Below are 19991 nucleotides of genomic sequence, written 5' to 3' on the forward strand. Positions count from 1 at the left end.
AAAACACAGGGACTCAAATTCATCGCTGGCGGGAATGTAAAATGGTACAGCCGCTTTGGAAGGCAGTTTGACAGTTGCCTATGAAACCTGACATACTCTTACCATCAAGCAGAGGAACCCTATATGCTTGTTACTAAGTGAAAGAAGCCAATCTAAAAAGTGTACATACTGAATGATCCAAAACAATATGACATTCTGAAAAAGGCAACCTATGGAGACAGTAAAAAAGATCAGTGGTTGCCAAGGATGAGGGTGGGGGAGAGGGATAAATGGGGGAGCAAAGCGTGCTCATTTTTGTTTAAAAATGGGCAAAGGATCTGAACAGACACTTCTCCAAAGAAGATATACAAATAACCACTGAGCATGTGAAAAGATGATCAACATCATTAGAGAAATGTAAATCAAAACCATAATAGGTAACACGTCAAGCCCACTAGGAAGACTATAAATAAAAAAATAATAATAAACAAAAAACAGATGTTAGTGAGGATATGAAGAAATCAGAGCCCTGATTTCTTTGTCGGGGGGGAATTTAAAATGGTGCAGCCACTTTGGAAAACAGTCAAAATGTTAAACATGGAGTTACTATACGACCCAGCAATTCCACTCCTGGGTATATACCTAAGAGAAACAAAACATGTCCACATTAACACTTGTACGTGAATATTCATAGTACCATTATTCATAATAGCCAAAAGACAGGAATAACCCAAATGTCGATCAACTGGTGGATGGATAAACATAGTATGGCACATCTATACAATGGAACATTATTCAGTCATAAAAAGGAATGAAGTAGAACGTGTTACAACATGCATGAATTTTTACATTTGGGGCTAACTGAAAGAAGTCAATCACAAAGGCCACAGATTTGATGTCCAGAATAGGCAAATATATAGACAGAAAGTAGATTAGTGGTTGCCTAGTGCTGGTGTAATGGATCGGAAAATGAGGGTGGCCGATTGCTAATAGGCATGGAGTTACTTTTGTGGGGTGAGAATAATGTTCAAAAATTGACGGTCACACAATTCTGTGAATATACTGGAAACCAATGTTGTACACTTTAATTGGGTAAACTGTATGGTGTGTGAATTGTATCTGAATAAAGCTGCTACTTAAAAAAAAAAAAAAAAAACCTACACCAGACACCATCAGGAAACATGTCATCATGCCCACATCTCTGTGAATGTCATCACAGGAAGCCAGAGAATCCCACATCCACCTAGACTGTCATCCCATTAAGACACGGAACATGCCCCAATAACATCTGCCATTACTTCTCGATCCTCCGTCCCCTCCCCTTGGGCACTCTGCAATTCAGGGTCCATCCATCATCAGCAAAATCCCCTAAATTATCATGCATTATCTGAAATTTCCCTTCAATGTCTTGATCTAGTAGAACCCTGTCTCTCCCCTAAGGACCTTACTTATCCCTACAATACTCTCGAGTGGATGGATGTACCTTCTCTTACTCCTCCCAGTGGAAAGACCAATTACTGCATCCAGATGATTCTCCCTTTCCCCTCCCTGAAAATCGCCAGCTCCCACCGTGGGATTATACCACCCCTCCCTGGTGCAGAGTCATCTACAGATCTACAGGTCACTTACCTCACTCCCTGAAGCCAGCCCCTGGCTGAGTGGCTCAGTCTGTCTGTCCCACGCCGTGCCTGTTGTATTTCTTGGTGACCTCAGTATCTGCATGGATGGCCCTTCCAACCCTGGCCTCTCAGTTCCTTCACATCCTCTTCTTTAATAATATTGCCTTTCTCCCCATCCTCAGACCCCTTCTATGAATATACCTCAGCATTAAAGATTGCTGGACTCTTGGGGTGCCTGGGTGGCTCAGTCGGTTGAGCGTCCGACTTCGCTCAGGTCATGATCTCATGGTTCGTGAGTTCGAGCCCTGCATGGGGCTCTGTGCTGAGAGCTCATAGCCTGGAGCCTGCTTCCGATTCTGTGTCTCCCTCTCTCTCTGTCCTTCTCCCCCTCGCGCTCTCTCTCAACAATAAATAAATGTTAAAAAAAATTTTTTTTTAAAAGATTGCCGGGCTCTTACCGAAGTGGTCAGTAATCACTGACTTCACTTCCTCTCCTCCACTGCCTCGTGAACCCCTCCAGTAGGCTCTTATTCTTACCACTCTACTGAAACTGCCTTTGTCAGGGTCCCTGATGCCTTCCACATCACTAAATCCAGTGGCCAGAGCTTTTGCTAGACTTTTTGTCCTTTCTCCCCTGAGAGGTACAGGCATGTGATTTAAGAAACAATCAAATCTCAAACAATTATCATCCCTTGAAACGTCTATTAATGAAGCTTTCATGTTAACAGATTGGCAGCAAATTGAAAGAAAACAAATGCGAGACTAAAAATGTAATTTTTTTCTGGGTGAAACATCCATTTCATCATACTTTCAGATCTTTCTTTTACAAGGACTATTATTTTTGTATTCAGAAGAGATATACACATCCCGCTCTCTCCTGCTCCCCCACCTGTGAAATCCTTCTCTGATATCGTTCCGCCATGGCTCCCAGGGAGGAAGGGAGGGATGACGAAACCATGACCAAGGCTACCTATCTATCCAGAATCTGTGATTAACATGGGGGACGCTGAAATTCAAGAACTTTGCAAAAGATGATGAAATGCCATATGAACAACAGATTGACAGAATCATTCCACACAACCTGAGATTAACCACTGCTAACTCTTTAATAACGTATAGTAGTTCTAGCAATTTGTTGAAGCTCTTTCCTTAGAGATTTCTATTAGCCAACACTTGCTGTATGGCCTTTTGTTATTGTTAGAGAGGGTCGGGGGAGGGGGGAGCGAGAGAGAGAATCTCAAGCAGGCTCCATGCTCAGCGCAGAGACTAACACGGGGCTCAATTCCCTGACCGTGACCATGAGATCATGACCCGAGCAGAAATCAAGAGTTGGATGCTCAAGTGACTAAGCCACCCAGGTGCCCGCTGTATGGACTTTTGAGAAAACAAAACATTCTGCCATCTTAGTTTTTGTCTGGTTGTTTTTAAATCATAATTTAGACAGTAATCACTCCAGTCAAACACCACAGGAAAAACTTCAGGTTCCATCACTACCCATCAGCAGAGGTCAAGTGGAAAGCCTAGACTTCTTCTCTCACCCCGGGATGGGTGATTGCTAATGGGCAAAGAGTTCCTTTTGGGGGCGATGATAAAGTTGTAAAAAGGTGTGGTCACACAACTCTGTGAATGTAACAAAAACCAATGAGTTGTACACTTTGAATGAGTGAACTGTGCGGGCTATGTGTTGAATTGTGTCCCCCACAAAAAAAGTTATGCTGGAGTCCTGACCCTCAGTACCTCAAAATGGGGCCTTATTTGGAGATAGAATCTTTACAAGTAATCAAGTTAAAATGAGGCCATTAATGTGGGCCCTAATCCAATATAAATAGTGTCCTTAGACAGGCATGGAGGGGAGACAATGTGAGGTGACATAGGGTGAAGACGGCCACCAATAAGCCAGAGAGAGACCTGGAGTAGATCCTCCTCAGAGCCCTTAGAGAGGGCCAACCCTCCAGACACCCTGACTTCAGACTTACGGCCTCCACATCATGAGAAAATACGTTTCCGTTGTTTAAGTCTCCCCATTTGTGGAACATTTTTACAGCAGCCCTTGCAAACTACAACTATATGTGAATTATGTCTCAATAAACGTTCTACCATAAAACAAACCGTCCACTATCTACAAGAAACTCACTTCAAAGGTAATGGCATGGGTTGAAAGGAAAACTATTCTAGGCACTTGCAATAGTGTAGTTAAAAAAAAAACAAAGATTCTAGCCCTCGTGGAAATTACATTCTAGTGGAGTAGTTGAGTGTAACAAGGAATGTGGGTCAAGTGGCTGGGAAAAGCAGTCAACCAAGCAAGGTCACAGCTACATTTGCATTTCCAGGGCAGAGAGAAGAGGAGGAGTTCCTGAAAAAGTCAGAAATAAGAGTTGTGTTGTCACAAAAACCAAGGAATGGAAGGGACTGTGTCAAATGCAGATGTTGACAAGTCAAGTCCAACTTTGATGATTACATGCATGTTTTGACTTCGGTAAGAATAATTTCAGGAGTGTGATGGCAGCTGAGCTTTCATTGTGTCAACTACTTGCCAGCTCCCTCAAGATGTTATTCCTGTCATTCTTCTGTTGCACGAACTTTACCAAAACCCAACTCTGAATAATAGACTTTACCAATGAGCACTGCTGAAAAGTCCTACAGAAAAATGTATGCCATTGCCAAGTCTATTGTTCATTATAGTTACCATTTGTCACTATATAAAATTGTTACAATATTACTGCTTATATTCCCTGTGCTGTATTTTTCATCCCTAACTTGTAACTGGAACTTTGTGCTTCTTAATCCTCCTTGACTGTATCGTCCATGCTGGCACACCCTCCCCTCTGGCAACCACCAGTTTGTTGTATTTGTTTGTTTTTTGGTTTTTTAGATCCCACATGGGAAACCATATGGTATTTTTCCTTCTCTTCTTTCACTTAGTAAAATACCTTCTAGGACCTTCCATGTTGCTGCAAATGTAAGATTTTATAATTTTTATGGCTGCATAATATTGTTGTGTGTGTGTGTGTGTGTGTGTGTGTGTGTGTGTGTACACTTTATCCATACATCTATTAAATCTATCTGTTGAAAGTCACTTAGGCTGCTTCCATATCTTGGCTATTATAAATAATGCTACAACAAACATAGATGCGCATATATCTTTTTGAATCCGTGTTCTCATTTTCTTCAAGCAAATACCCACAAGTGGAATTGCTGGATCGTATGGTCTTATTTTTGATTTTTTTGAAGATCCTCTGTAATGTTTTTCCATAGTGGCTGTGCCAATTTACATTCCCATGAACACTGCACAGAAGTTCCCTTTTCTCCACAGCCTTGCTAACACTTGTTATTTCTATCTCTATTGTCCTTGTATCTCTTGGTTCTCAAAAACATAAAAGCAAAACCATTAGATGAAAACTTCAAACTGTCTGCTATCCAACTGACACACCTGTGTGCATACCCATCCCTCATATGCCTCTGATAGGGATCCCAACTTCTCCCTCTTGCTTAAGAATCTAGATGTACCAGTGATCTTGGCCAACCCCTACTGCACCACCCACATTCACCTCTCCCTCTCTACGGACTGCATCCCACTGTCCAGTTAGCACTTAAACAGGAGACTCAAGTTTTTCCCATCTTAAAAAAAAAAGATTCCCTCAACCATACACGTTTCTGTTGCTAGAGCCTCACCCCTGAATCAGAGCCAGCCGCGTTATCTATACTTGCACACTTCATGTCTGTACTTTGCAGTCCTCACCCCACTGCAACCTAGACTTCGTGCCGCTGAAATTGTTCTTGGTGAAATTAGTAGATATGGTCTGGTTGAGAAAACCAGGGAAAGAGAGATTATCATAACTCTTAAATTCTAAGATAGATGCATATTCACTCCTCCCCCACATTGTACGAGGCTACATCTTACTAAAGTCAATGGGATTGAAAGCAAGGGGGCATAGTTTAATTCGGTTTTTGTTTACATGAAGCCGTTACAATCAATTAAGTATAGATTCAATCAAACACGGTGTTTCTGAAATTCATTTTTTTTTACTGGATACTTTTTACGTTATAGGAGCTATTAACTCCACCGACTACTCTCTTCTTGAAATACTCTATGGTTTGGGGCTCTCTGGTATCATTCCCGATTTCCTTTCTACCACAGGTGCTTCTTCTCAATCTCCTTGTGTTCCTTTTCTAGAACTTCTCTGACTTCTCTGGTTGGGCTCTTAACACCTCCGTGGTTTCAGTACTACCAGTGTGTTTTAGGATACACCTATTGCTCATCTAATGGCATGTGGGCATGACTTCCAGAGACATCTGCAACTGACGTTAACTGATTCTTGTTCCAATTCCAAAGTACAGAGTCCCGTGATGACTTGGGTCGTTGTTGGCCTTCAGAGACTATAGCTGATAAACCAGAATTACATCTATGATTGTACTGTGTAACTCAGTGCAGTGTACCTGACCGGGATGAGTGGTCCTAAGTACATAGATTACACACAGAATTTCCACAGTTGTATATACACACAGAAGGCTGTGTCTGCACACATCTCCTCAGTGTGCACTGCCCTACCAGTTCCCCATTCCCGGGGCTCTTCCCTGTAAGATTCTGGAGTCTAGGTCACTGCACTGACTTCCTCCCAAATCCCAAGCACCTGTCACCTCCACCTTCTGCCCCAAATGTGTACCTCCTCTTGTTTTCCTCTCTTGGTGAACGTCTGCTGCTTGCGTATTAAATCAGTTCCAGTCAGCACAAGTCAAATACAAACGGTTACCCACCATTTCTTCATTTACGAATATTTATTGAGCACCTACTTTGCACCACACACCTTGTTAGGCTCTGGGATGCAAGTGAAAGGAGATCACCCCTGCCCTCACGGAGCTTACAATCTAGTAAGGGAAACAGACAACACACAGTGAACCAACACGTAAAATAAGCACAGGTTGTGGCAAGTGCCATGTAGAATTATAAACGGGGTGATGTGTTAGGAAATACGTACTGTTTAGGCAGAACGACCACGGACGGCCTGGGGTGGCAGGAGTGGACTTGAAGCCCACCTCCCCACTCACGAGGGGGCCACAGGCAAGTCACTCAGCCTCTCACAATGTGTTCGCACACTTGTAAAATGGAGACCATCGTACCAAACTCAACGAACGCTGCTGTTAATGACCGTGAGAACACCTCCATCCTTCTCACGTCTTCACAGGGCCCTTCACGATTTCTTGCATTCCTAACACTCCTTAGCAGACGTCCAGCTATTCTGAACATTTGCCATCGTCTTGACAGCTCCTCCACTCCCACGGTCCTACTTGTGCGACACGGCCATGCAATCAATTCGTGGCCCCGTCTACACACTACTGCAGCACCCTGTATTTTGCCTTGTACCACTGCACTGTAATCTCCCTACTTCACTCATCTTTACTCTACTCAAGCGCAGCTTTGGTGAAGGGGATCTCTCCTGTGTTCTGAGAACCTGATATAATGCCTGGCATGTAACAATACCACCTAATATTGGATAACTGAGATTTTGTTGGCCAAAAGCAGCGGTAGAGAGGTGAAAGGCAGGCAGGAAAGAGGAAGTGTGATGGAGGAAGGTCCTGAGGATGACAAAAGGAGACAAGAGTCAAAAAGCCCATGTGGCTGAATTCGCCTTTGGGCCCACCTCATCCTCAGACTGGAATGAAGGAGAATGAAAGTGGGCACACATGGAGACAAAATCGTGCTGACATACTGAATCTTCTGAGTGCATCAGGAAGTAAGGTCATCTGCAGACACAGGTGCGGTTTGAGAGTAGTCACACTTGTGATAATTGACAAGAATGGGCAAAAGGAACATGCGATGTCAAATCAAAGGATGAATAGATGACCCTGAAGGAGGGGTCTGAGGATATGTTTGTGGCTGTAATTATGAAGGAGGAGCCTTAGACAAGAAATACAGAGAAAATACAAGGGATGAGATGGTGAGATAGTGGCCGGACATTTCAGTGGAAGAAACTGGAGGTAACCAAAAATCTTACAGGCTAGACTGCTGAATGGATCATCCATCAAAACGTTGAAGACTAACTACAAAGTCAGAGACGGCAAGAAACACGGTGAGTCAGGAAGCGACGCCTTCAGCAAATCCAAGGTCACGATCCGGTTCCTTGGTAAGAGTAGAAGTACTAACAGTATAACCTTGGCATGGGCTACAAATGGGGCATATTTTTGTCAGAGGCCTTGGGAAAAATTATTTAGAAACTGTAACAGAGAAAGGGCAGCAACCACCCACCTCTTTAAGTTACGTGGAATGTGAGTGAACACAGCCTACACTGACGAGAAGTGCAGGGTATGGGTGACAAGGCAGTGAAGGGAAAAATCCAAAGAAAAGGCTGAGACGCCATGAGCATGGTTTAGCAAAAAGGGTTGATGGGCAACTGGGAGTGACCAGAATACCTACAGAATGAAGGCAAGTGGATGAAATGGCAGATGAAGGAAGGCTGCACATCTTAAAAGACTGCAGAAAAGCAAACATGAGCTTCGTGGACCCTTCCCTTTTGAAATCTCATGCTTACCATCAAACTCATGGTCTTTCCTAAATGACTATGCCCATTCTAACTGCCTCCTGTCTCTGTAAACAGCACCATTACCCTGGTTATCCAGGCTTGAGAAACGGACTCAGCCCCTACTCCTGTATCTATTCACGACACTGAATCTTGAGTTCCTTTGAAATGGCTCCAGTGTCCTCCTTCTAAATTCCTGGGGCCATCACCTACAATCAGTTCTCATGATCTTATGTCTAGATTCCCAAATAGCCTGATTAATGTCACTTCCATTTAATGAGGGCTTTTGACGTAGGTCCGTTTAAGACTTCCAAGTCCACTGAGAAACTTTCCTAAATCTAGTCCTTCATCTGTTAAATGTGGACAATACCTCTTTCCTTTGAAGGGCTATTGTAAGGAATGAGACACTTTTGTAAAATTCTTAGCACAACGTAGGTTAAGAATTCTTGATTTCTGAAAAGTTGATTACGAGCCCTTTGAAGCCTGGGACCAGATCTTTTATTCTACTCTATCCCATAAACACTTATAAAACATACTGAATATCTGAATAGTTTGACAAAGGCCAAAATAAGAGGCATATTCTATTTCATAACACAATATTCTTCTTCACTTAAGAGTTAAGCTTTGAGAACACAAGATGAAGGAAGCTTTAAAAGCCATTCTGAAATAAAAAGCAGTTTGGGAAATTATGTGGTATGCCAATCAAGAAAATAACACCTTGAACATCTGAGGAAGCAATGTTTTTCTTTCGCCAGAGCTGCCCTTAGAACACCAAGATGCCATTGGAAACACAAAAGAACACAAAGTGAAACAAGCAAAATTTGGCCCTGCTTTCATTGTTTAGCCTTACCACTCTTCCAGTTTGGTTTGGACTGCCTTGGGCTCAGGAGATCCTACCGGCTTTGGGGAGCTCAGAAAACCCAAAATGGAGCCTACAGAAAGGAAAAAAGAAAGCTGGCTACTAAGGGCTGGCCCTAGGCACAAATGCTTTATTAAAAAAAAAAACGTCAAGACTTTCTAACTAGGATGGAAAATACAGTCTTACAATGGACTTTCACAGGGCAAGTAAAACTATGTGAAAAATTACTTGGATATCTTAGGCAGGTGTTTCTGGAACATGTCAGGTAGATGTAGTTGAAACTGACACAGCCGGGGAACATCTTTGCCAACCATTTCCAAATCAGCCCCTGCTCACCAGGGTGGGGAGGGTTGAGGGTCACAGTGTGGACGCCGGCACTAAGGTAAATGGTGCATATTCTTGAAAAATATGGTTAAAGGGTTCTTCTCATATCATATGGTTGGAGGACAAATCAGTAAAATCATTTGGAAAAGTGGCATGAGTCAAGAACTACCAAAGCGTTCATATCCTCGACCCAGAAATTCCACCTCTAGTAATTCGCCCTAAGGAAATAATTCATGCACAAAGACATTTGCTGTAACTTTATGAGATGCAATCTAAAATGCCCCATGGGGAAAGGTTACACAAATCATGGCACATCCATACAATGGAATATCAAGCAATTAATAAGAGTTGACAGTTTTTAATGACATGTAGACTGAGGAAAAAACCAAGATACAAATTATACCGAGAATGAATAAACCTATGTAAAAACATGTACAAGAAGCAAAGAGACTGGCAAGAATATGCAAAAATATCAAAGGGCTTTTTTTTCTTGGGTGATGTAATACAAGCAATTATTATTTTTCTTTATAAGCCTTCTGTATTGTCTAAAATTTCCAAAATGAGTGTATTACTGGCATAGACAAAAAAAAAAAAACATTATTGAATCAAGGATTAAAGAAGAATGGGCATTTTTATACAGCTTTATTTGTTCTGCTAGGAATTGGGAGTGTGGCTCCTAATAACAAAAAAAGGGGGCCTACAAACCATTCATTTGACAGAAGCATCAGACTAAAAACAAAAACAAAAACAAAAAATGGCAGAGAACTTCTTAAATTGTTTTCCCCAAGTTTCACCATATTCATGTGGAACTGCAGCAGAAAAGATGGTGAAGCGGGCCAAGCCAGCAATCACTGATCTTAATGACAGTTCCCACAGCACGTGGATCCAGGGCCACAAAACACATCAGACCCAAGTTTAAATGGCGCACTGTTCTGCATTTTTCAAAATGAAAAAAAATTAGGAAAACAAGTGTTTACTTAAAAAAGAAAAAAAGAGGAAAAAAAGTAAATAGTTAAGTGCTTTTGTACCAATTAGGGGCTAGAGAGAAATAAAAAGCATATTTGAGAATTAAACTAATGGTTTGTAAGAATTAAATTTACTGAAAAAGACAAAACGTAACTAATGAATGCTTATTAGCAGAAGAAAAACAAACAAACTTGGTTACTAAGTGACACGTGTCCAGGACTGGTCTGAAGGCAGAATGCCTGAAAGGTCTAATCTCAAAGTAAAAATAGTCTCTGCTGAATACCATTCCACCTACAGTCCAACATTTTAACCTTTCTTCAAACTCCTTAAGATTCTACCCTAGAGAAACTTGTTTTACACCAAGAGTTATATGGCTCAACTTACTTACGCTGTTACAACCCTCACCTAATCATAGTATTTTCATCCTAGCTTTCCTGAAGCACGTTCTAAGATAAGTGCCACATAACCTGAATTTAGCTCTATTATTTCATTTGGCCATCTAATTATCCTATGACACGTGCCAAGGATTTTTACCTTCTAGGCAGAAATGGACATAAAATCCTAAAGCAGCTCACCTTAGGGTCAGAAAGTTTGTGAATGTAAGCAGAGCTTAGCTGTGAAGCTATATTCAGCACTGATTACAGTGTTAAGAGTCACCAAAGGCAAGAAAAGCCCTTCCCATTTCTACACAGGATAAAGACCAAAACTATAGGTTGCCTCAGTGTTTGTAAGAGGAGACTAGAAGCTGCAGTTCCCTTCCTTAAACAAGATAGTCCACATAATCACTGGTTGGCTGACAGCTAAGACAATGTCCTCTGAAACTGTATTACACTTGGTTAAGCAGAAATCTGGGCAAGCAAAACCCACTGCTGAAAAGTCAGGGTCTCAGTAAAAGTATTTGGTGACCATACTAAAAAAAACCAAAAATGAAAACGAAAAGAAACCGTAATGGCTTAATGGATCATGCTGTTGTCATAAGGCAAAAGCATAAAGAAAATACTCACCTTCAAAGGTAACATACTACAAGCCCAATCTTAAGATTATAAACTTAAAAATGTGTTTTTAAAAACATTAGTTGCCTGTATAAATTAAAATTTTGTAAGTAATTTCAGTGTAAAGCACCAAAAATGAACACTAAAACTGTTCACATAAAATAGTAGAAAAGGAAACAAAGCAAAACTATAAAAGCACAGAGGTATTGGTTACAAGAACCAAGTACATAAATGAACTTCTACGAGTATTTCCATTTACCTTATAAAACTCTGTAGATTAAATGGGGGAGGGGGGAGTCTGAGAATCTACAGGGTAGCAAAATAGTAACAAATATACATCATTTATTTCTTAACAAATTATACCACACAAATCAGGGTTACGTTTTCTATCTGATTACAGAGTGAACAGAAATCGCGTCTGTCTTTCGAGCAGCAACTGAAAATTTTACTAGAAGAAATTCCCTACCTGGACCAAAAGATTGTAACACGGACTGGAGATCTTTGATGACTAAGCAAGTAAAATGGCCACCATGGCGCAACCCGGGCAGGGAGACGTGGTTTTGTTTCTACGCTTTAATGGGAAGCAGCTCTCCAAAAGGGGGTAACACATTAAGTAAAGGGAAGAGATAGCCAAAGGGGGGGATGATGTAAGAAAATCACATGAAATTAAGTCTGTTTACAAAGACAGCAGTGGCCCTGAAAACTTGAGGTGGTGCTGAGAGGAAAAAAAAAAAAAAGAAAAAGAAAAAGAAAAACAAACAAACCAAAAAACCCATAAAACAACAGAACAAAACAAACCCAAGCAGTGACAAATCAGCTTCTGGGAGTTACACCAGCCCTGAAGTAATGCGACTGTGTCCCTAGTCTGACATTGGGAGACTCTTCATCTGGGTACTTTGGTTTGAGAAATCAGTTAGATTAAGTCATTTTTTAAAAGGGTTTTATTTTTCAAATAGACACAGCTAGGGAGAGAAAGCTAAACATGAAGTATTAATTCCTTGAGACCTCAAAAATTTAGGAAGCCAAATGAAACAAAGGGAAATAGAAAATTTGGATAGAAATGTTTCTCTAAGGGTAAAACTCAGTCTCCTGAGGTTTTTAAAATCAAGCACATTCTGAATGAGTGGTTTTCAAAGTGGGCTACAGGCCACTCTCCCCAAACCTTCCTTACTCAAATTCAAACATTTCTAATTCTGTTTGTCCTTCATGGTATCAGGAAAGATTGCCTTTTAAAAAAAAGTAAAAGGAAATCTGATGCGGTCCCCATGCCTTGCTATTGTTTGTGTTTTCTTTACGTTTGAAAATCATCACGGACACTGAAATTGTATTGGTGAGAAATAAAACCAGGGTCGTAAACCATATTTGCATTCTTAGTGTTAGTAAAATCTGAAAAGGTTCAACAAGTATTTCTGTATTATTCTATAAAATAAATGAGCCAAAGAAGTTCCTAGGAAGAGATTAAACTCTTGTTATTCCCGCCGCCCCCCAATCTGGTCTTCTGCTGCCTCAAAGCTCTCGATATTTCTGGTCAGTGTCAACAAAATTCTAATGAACATTCTAGCCACATGTTACTCCAAAAACATTTCACTCAACATTCAACGGCTGCATAGAATCTCTTTTTCGAGAAGGCAAGCCCAATTTTATAGAGATCTCTAGAATGAGCATGTACAATTACCAAAAATAACACACGTTATGTCAGGGCAGAATCTGCATAGCGTTCTTTAGCACTATCATTGATAAAGAGCAGCCAAGTCCCAGAACTTTCCTCTGCAATTGCTAGCAAACAACATCAAAGTGTAAATGACAACCAGGGAAAATACACAACACAGGCCATTTCTCTTTGATGGCTGATATCAGGAAGAAAAGAGGAACCCAAGCTGTGGCCACTTATCAGGGTTTCATTACTTCAATGAAATGGAACAAATCTCCGTGGAAAGGACTCATTCAGCAAACACGACTTCCTTCCATGTATCTTGCCTTCACACCAGGTTAAACAGAAGTTGCTGTCATTTTAGAATCACTGATTACATCTTTTTAGTTAGAAAAAAGTTTACTTGAATATTTACATAATTTTATTGCTGTTTATTACAACAAAAAAAAATTTTAACCGATGTGTATGCAGAATCCATCCAGTAACACATGAAACTGAAATCCATCTCTCGAGAAGATACAGTTATGGCCGAATGTATCTGATGCTCAGTACAGCATGAGTAAGAAAAATCCTTGCATGTCATTTGGTTCTTGCTGTAGTCATCTGCGTTCATCTCAGAAAGCAAAAGAATCCATTTGACGTTTCAATAAATAGCAAAGTAACCGTTACAAAAAAAATAGCTTCCACGGACCAGAGATCCAAGAAAGAACAGTTTTGATGAATGATTCCTAGAATCGAGGGAGTCCTCCTTTAGTCCAATGAGATGATGTCAGGAATGTTACTTCCACTGCTGGTTATGACCCCTGTCTCACTCCTGCTGCTGGATGAACTAACATGAGTACTGCTTTCATGGGGGCTGGTGGTGGTGACAGACGTACTGCTTGCTGTTAAGGGTGAGGTGAGACTATCCAAAAACATAGGAGGACAGTACTGCTTGAAACAAACAATGATGCCGATGAGGAAGAGGCTACATTGGTTTTAAATAAAGAGACTAGAAATTGTTAGATATGCATAAGTGATAGCCACATATTTAAATCCTAGTGGGATTTAGAATTTCTCAAAACTTCACATCTTTGGATGGCAGGTGGTATGATTTTAGCTATTTTACTGTTTAGTGAGTGCAGCATATTTTTGATTCTCTCAAGTCTTGCAGAATTTGTAGACCAAGTATACAGGTCCAAGTACAAAATGTCAACAACTGCTAAGATTATTTAATAGTAAATACTGGCCCCACCATTATGACTCATACTTAACCTCAAAAAGAATTTGCTCACTAAATGCATTTATGTCAGCTTTAAAGCACATCATAAAGGCTAACAGTATTTATTTCTAATGGCATTAAGCAAAAATGCTAGTACAGAATTCAATAATTCTTTCAAAATTTAGTGTCAATCAGACTCTTTAGCAAGAATTTTAAGACTGATCAACTCAACCGTACCACTTGAATCCTTTAGACATACATGAAATGATACCTGTGTAATCAGGAAGAGAGCATTCATTCTAAAACAGAGACCATACAGTAGCTAACTACCACAGGATACTCAGAACAGAGAATTATCCCACATAATCACAAAATTTGGGGATAAATCTGAAAGGAGATATAATCTTCCTTGTGGGGCTTGATACTGCCCCCCTTCAAGAATTCCAATTTCAAGTCTCCTTACCATCTTGATCGCTGACTCTCAAATTCAAACCTGAAGTTTTAACACTATAATATCGTCCAAGAGGAGTAGAGAGACAAGAGCTAAATACCGCCACGAAAATATTTAATGTGAGAAACAGCAGCACCGACTGATTTTAGTAAAATAAGTGAGGACCAGTTATATACAAGAGGAGGAGTCCTAAAAATTTGTGTTCAGATTGACTATTTGAAAAAAGATCAGTAAGAATATTCAATCAATGGTATCAATTCTATAAAGTATTCCAGCCTCTCATTAGAGATACTAAGTTACCAAACAGTAACTTAAAACTGAAGTTTTTTTCACTACACGATCTTCCAAAAAAATCTTAAAATGGCAACGACAGCCCCAGGCTCACGCTGCCAATCAGTGGAAGAGCAACGACCGAAATGTAGGCCGCCTGACAGAAAAAGTAGTTCAGTGTTTAGCATGGGTAACGGTCTTGGTTCATCCATAAAATAAACGTCATACACAAAGAGATCAAAGGGATACTGGTTAAGGGGGGAGAGCGTTTCGGGTGCTCTAAAGAGAGTAGACTTCTAAGGCATTAAACGTCTTTAAAATTGAATCAATTCTGATTTTCCGCTAAACAATCTGGAAAAAAGCCCAGAAACTTACATTTTATTTCTACTTCCTCTCAGGCAGTTTTTGACTGTCTAGTAGTAAAAAGGTACTCTCTTCATTTATAAGATGAACGCTAGATACCACAGTTCTGCTATCAATAGGCTCTACGAATTCTTGTCATACTCAGGGTGCAGCCATTTTACCTCTAACCATGTGTATCTAACCATGTGTATTGGCACGTATCTGCACAAAGGTAACAGGGCCTAAGGGGGGTACTATGGAGGTAAAGGAGGACAAATCTAAGGATTCTAAGGAAAACGGAAGGCACAACCTTACCCTTCTACTGGCTTAATCAAATAAGTTAGCCTGACACTAAGGATGCCAAATAGCACTATGAAATCAAAATCCTATGGGTTCTAAGATCATTTTTTAGAAGGGTGGTTCTCTTAAGATTCAGTAATATTTCAAGCCTGAAGAATGCATTTCCTAGAAAGATATATAGATACTTTTGCTATAGAATCTACTAATGTAACAGAGTTGACTCAGAGTGAGAAGAAATTCCTCACTCTGCACACGTCATCCTGGGTCCAAATTTCCAGTGTTGCTTGCGTGATCAGATACAGAGTACGGACACAGGAGGCCGGTATAAGACTTGTGGTTAGCGGCCTCTGCAGCCTATGAAGCAGTGCTCTGTGGGTCTTCCTCTGGCCCTCCCTACCTGCAACAATTCTCTCAAAGTCACTCTCTGCTTCACTTTCCCCATCTGCTTTCCCCATGTCTTTCCCTTCTCCCCCCCCCCCGTTCTGCCTCTGATATATACGTCCGTCAGTCCACGTTTACTACTGGGTCCCTGGGATCCTCGAGTTTCTTATTGCTGACAGAGAAAACCGGAATGATCGGTTTATAGCAACTTTGGATTGGGGCATCCCCAAAGTCTGTATCTGACGGCCTTTAAAAACAAGGAAGAATCAAGCTAATGATTCAGGACTGTTGAACCAGCTTCCGCTATTTTCTATGCATAGAACGAGTGCTTCACAGATAATCTCTGAAATTTTAACTTCCAGTCATCAGCACTGCTTCCCCTCACTTTAATCACCCAAATGCTTGTAAGAAATGCTAACTGATTCTGAAAACTAAATAAAATATAACTAAAAATTCAGGTATTAAGTCAAAATATCATAAATTTAAAAACAGCAACTGTAGTCCTCCAAATAAAATTGTGAAATATTTACAAAGAAATTCCTTTCCATCAAGTTAAGTAACTGCAAGTTGACTGTCCTGATTTTATGCAACTGGTCATTTTTTAGTTAGTATGACATAACCAACAATCAAATACAAATTAGTTGCTTAAATTCAGGATACATACCTGGGGATCAACTGGAATAAGGGAAAGAAAATCCAAACCTAAAACAAAAATGTTTTGTTAATAGTTGTCTCATAGTTTGGAGACAAGAATTATTTCCCCAAATCATTTTGTATTTATCATGAGTCATAGAACATTTGGGGTAAGTGCTTACCATTCTGCCACAGAGAAGTTCAATACCATGATCAGTGAGATTCAGATGCATAAAACCCCAAAATGAACATATTCCCTCACAAAACAACTGGAAAAACCACCACCCAGAGACTTAAAGGGAGCAGTCCAAAAACTGCCAGAGGAGGACTAGTCAAAGTCAACTTTTCCCCTTCATCATTTAATAGAATGAGAAGCAATAAAAATGATGAGAGAATGATCTGGATTCGGACTATTTAAAAAAAAAAAAAAACCATACTTAGGCTCTTAAAAGATACTTCACATTTATTTTTTTAGAAATACACCAACCACATTGAGCTTCAACTAAAGTAGCACTTCTTAAACAGAGATCCGTTTCATGGATTGCTCTCTGTCACTCTGTCCCCACATCAAGAGTAGTACACAGTTCAGTGCTCTGCACAAAGCAGGCACCTGGTTAACTGCTGCTCACTAACCAGCCAAATCTTAGGGTTTACTGGGTTATAAGCTAATGCAGTTTTCTGAACCAAAGATCTGGGACTCTCCAATTAAGCTTTAGAAACAGGAATGTGGAAAAGGTTGCCCAGTAATACCATTTTAAAGTATTAAAATTATAACAATAAATGGTAAAAATTTTCAGATGTGAAAAGTCTAGCAATAAACTTCAAAGTCAGTTCCCCTAAACCTCCCTAAATTTCAAAACATTAAAAAAAAAAAAAATCACATACTAGGTATAGGTCAGTGAGACAGGCCAATTTCTTGTTCAATTCTATGAATTTTTATATGCTAGCATTCAATGTCACCTCAAATATAACGATCATACAGAATACAAGTCTGATATTAGACTGTTACTCAAAATAGAGAATATCTGTGGAAATGATATTTAATATATTAAATAACCAATATGAATAATTTATAACTCTTTTAAAGTATATTTATTCCCTTATAATCTCTAAGGATATGATAAAAATGCTTATCAAGTGATACACGCTATAGCACCAATCATTTCAATGAAATCAGTTTCTAAAGCATCTTTAAAAACTGTTAATACGATTTTTCACTCCATATGCCTGTCACTAGCTATATGATACAATGGAATTTGAGCCAAAACTGGACAAAGGGGATCACAACGAACTTTTCCAACGACTTCCCCATTAAACTGATACTCACTAGATGACATCTCAATAAGCCAAGAGTTTCTTCACATTAATATTGTTCAGCAAATCCTGTGCTTCTGAAGAGAGTAACTCAAAATCTGTCTAGCCCTTATAGTACCTTTTGAATTTTATATAGTCAACATTTCATACTATTGACCAAGTCACAAAGACAGTTTATTGGCATGTCTTTTAATTGACTTAATTTTATTAATTTGGTTTTGCTTCAAATGGTATAACATTTTTCTTTTTAAAAGAGCTTCTGCTTTTTGTAGCTTACTTAATTTTATATGTTCAATCACTTTTAATGTCTGTTCAATCACTCAGTCCATTTGAATAACTTAAACCTTTCTTTTTTTTTTTTTATAAAGCTAAAGGAAGGAAGTATTAATATCTCTTGCAATATTGTGTATTGGAGCCAAATCACTCAAAAACGCTTATTTTCCCCACTTCATAACCAATTGAGATAAATATACAGGCTTGATATAGTCTTCAAATGGTTTGTGCAGCTCCAGCACTGGAGGCTGCCCAGCAAGGTGCAAAGATGCTTCACTTTTTCATTAGTTCAATTCTCAGCTCTTCAGATGTACTCTAATTGTCTTTGATGATCATTTCATGTGTGCCAGTCAATATATACCGATGAGAGATTTAAGACACTTGATCTGTATCTTTTGACACTTTATCCAAAGATAACTGAATATGGTGACTTATAAAATGCCGTAATAAGACACCTAGAAATGTTTCTAAGTTTGGTTAAACTTGACTTTCTCCCTAGCATTACGCAGATGCTCTCTATACAAAATCCAACATTGTAATGAAATACTTTCACTGAAACCATTTTTTCTCAAACACTAACACTGAGGTTTGATGCGGTATTTCAGATGTTATTCCTTCTGACAAAAAAACTTTAAACTATTATTAAAGTCCTGCATTTTACATATTAAGTATACTATTAAAACTCTTACACGAAATAGATGAGGTTTCATGAATACTGACTAAAACATTGCTGCCTTGTTTTTGTACGTTTAGTAAAATGCTGTTTTCTTATTTCACCGTTAAGTTTCAATTGCAATATGTTGTACTGATACGTTTTTATGCCCACCTACATATTTCATGGGTGAAAACGCTCAGTTATTTTTAACTAAAAAGCAGGTAGTGTTAAAAATTCAGATGGTACATTCTAAATGTTTTATTAACACTGATGAAATTGTAGTTTCTGGATTTTAAATGCTTCCTTAAGTGAAACTGACTCTACATGTCTTATTAATAACACCACATTTTCCTTACTTGAGCCATGAACTTTAACAAAACATTAAGTATGTAAATGTTTAGCACTTTCCAATTTTAATGTACAACTTTTGAGCACCATTCACACCTGACAATATGGCACTAGCAATAATAAGGCAGTCATATTCTTTCTTGAAATAATCAAGCTGTTTTCCATTCCATAAATACAAATTTTTTGTTTTATTTTGTAATTCATTGTTGCACAGTATCAGAAGATGATCCAAGCTGCAGTTCATTATTAATATCATTTCTTCTTTGTTCTCCTGCAGATTCAGAAGATTCATATTTATGATGTTTAAAAGGAATGTTAAGAAATGTATTAAAACTTTGTCATCTCTCCATTCTTGTTCTATTTAATATTTTATTATAAATTATTAAATTTATAAATATGAAAACTCTGCACAGTAGGACTAATTACATAAAAATTATGCACAAAAATAAAACTAAAATAAGCACTAACTACAGAAGAGCACATTAACAATAAAACAAAGTAAAAACTAGACTATTTAGATGTAGCAATTACTGCATAATTCATAGATGATGACAAACTGGTAATTCTTCTGAAGTACAACAGACCCTATTCTGTTCAATTTATCAAACGGTAAGAAAGCAGGTCAACGTTGTAATAAGCAGTGTCACCATCCTAGTTCACACTCGCTAAGTATCAGCCCTGCATATCAGTCTTAGTTCCTTAATACCAGCTTGGAACGTATTTTACAAAATACACAGTTCACATAACTTATTGCTTCTTACGCCTGCACTTTTTATAGTCTCCCCTTATGCCCAAACTTTGAAATAATGTCAATTCTCCAAAATTAAAAATTCATCCAGACTCACGTAATTTGAAAACAAATGATCTGTAAACTGTGGCTGTTCTATTCCTAAATGGCCAGGGTCGCTTTTGTAAACA

The 19991-nt window shown here is 39.1% G+C and overlaps 1 protein-coding gene across 7 annotated transcripts in view; it reads right to left on the minus strand.

Annotated features, from left to right (window-relative positions):
* Positions 1–9538: 9538 nt before the first annotated feature.
* The window catches only part of PIAS2 (protein inhibitor of activated STAT 2), a 119174-nt gene continuing 108721 nt past the window's right edge, over positions 9539–19991 (minus strand). For 4 of the 7 annotated variants that reach the window (XM_047828215.1, XM_047828214.1, XM_047828216.1 and 1 more), the window contains 2 exons: positions 16515–16552; positions 9539–13838 (listed from right to left, as the gene is read on the minus strand). In XM_047828215.1, coding sequence (XP_047684171.1) covers positions 13656–13838; positions 16515–16552 — 221 coding nt within the window. In that variant the 3' untranslated portion in view covers positions 9539–13655. Of the gene's footprint in view, positions 13839–16514; positions 16553–19119; positions 19345–19991 lie in introns of those variants that run through there. The other 3 variants (XM_047828217.1, XM_047828213.1, XM_047828218.1) reach the window with 3 other exon arrangements.

Source organism: Prionailurus viverrinus, chromosome D3 (assembly GCF_022837055.1).
Source record: "Prionailurus viverrinus isolate Anna chromosome D3, UM_Priviv_1.0, whole genome shotgun sequence".
NCBI lineage: Eukaryota > Metazoa > Chordata > Mammalia > Carnivora > Felidae > Prionailurus > Prionailurus viverrinus.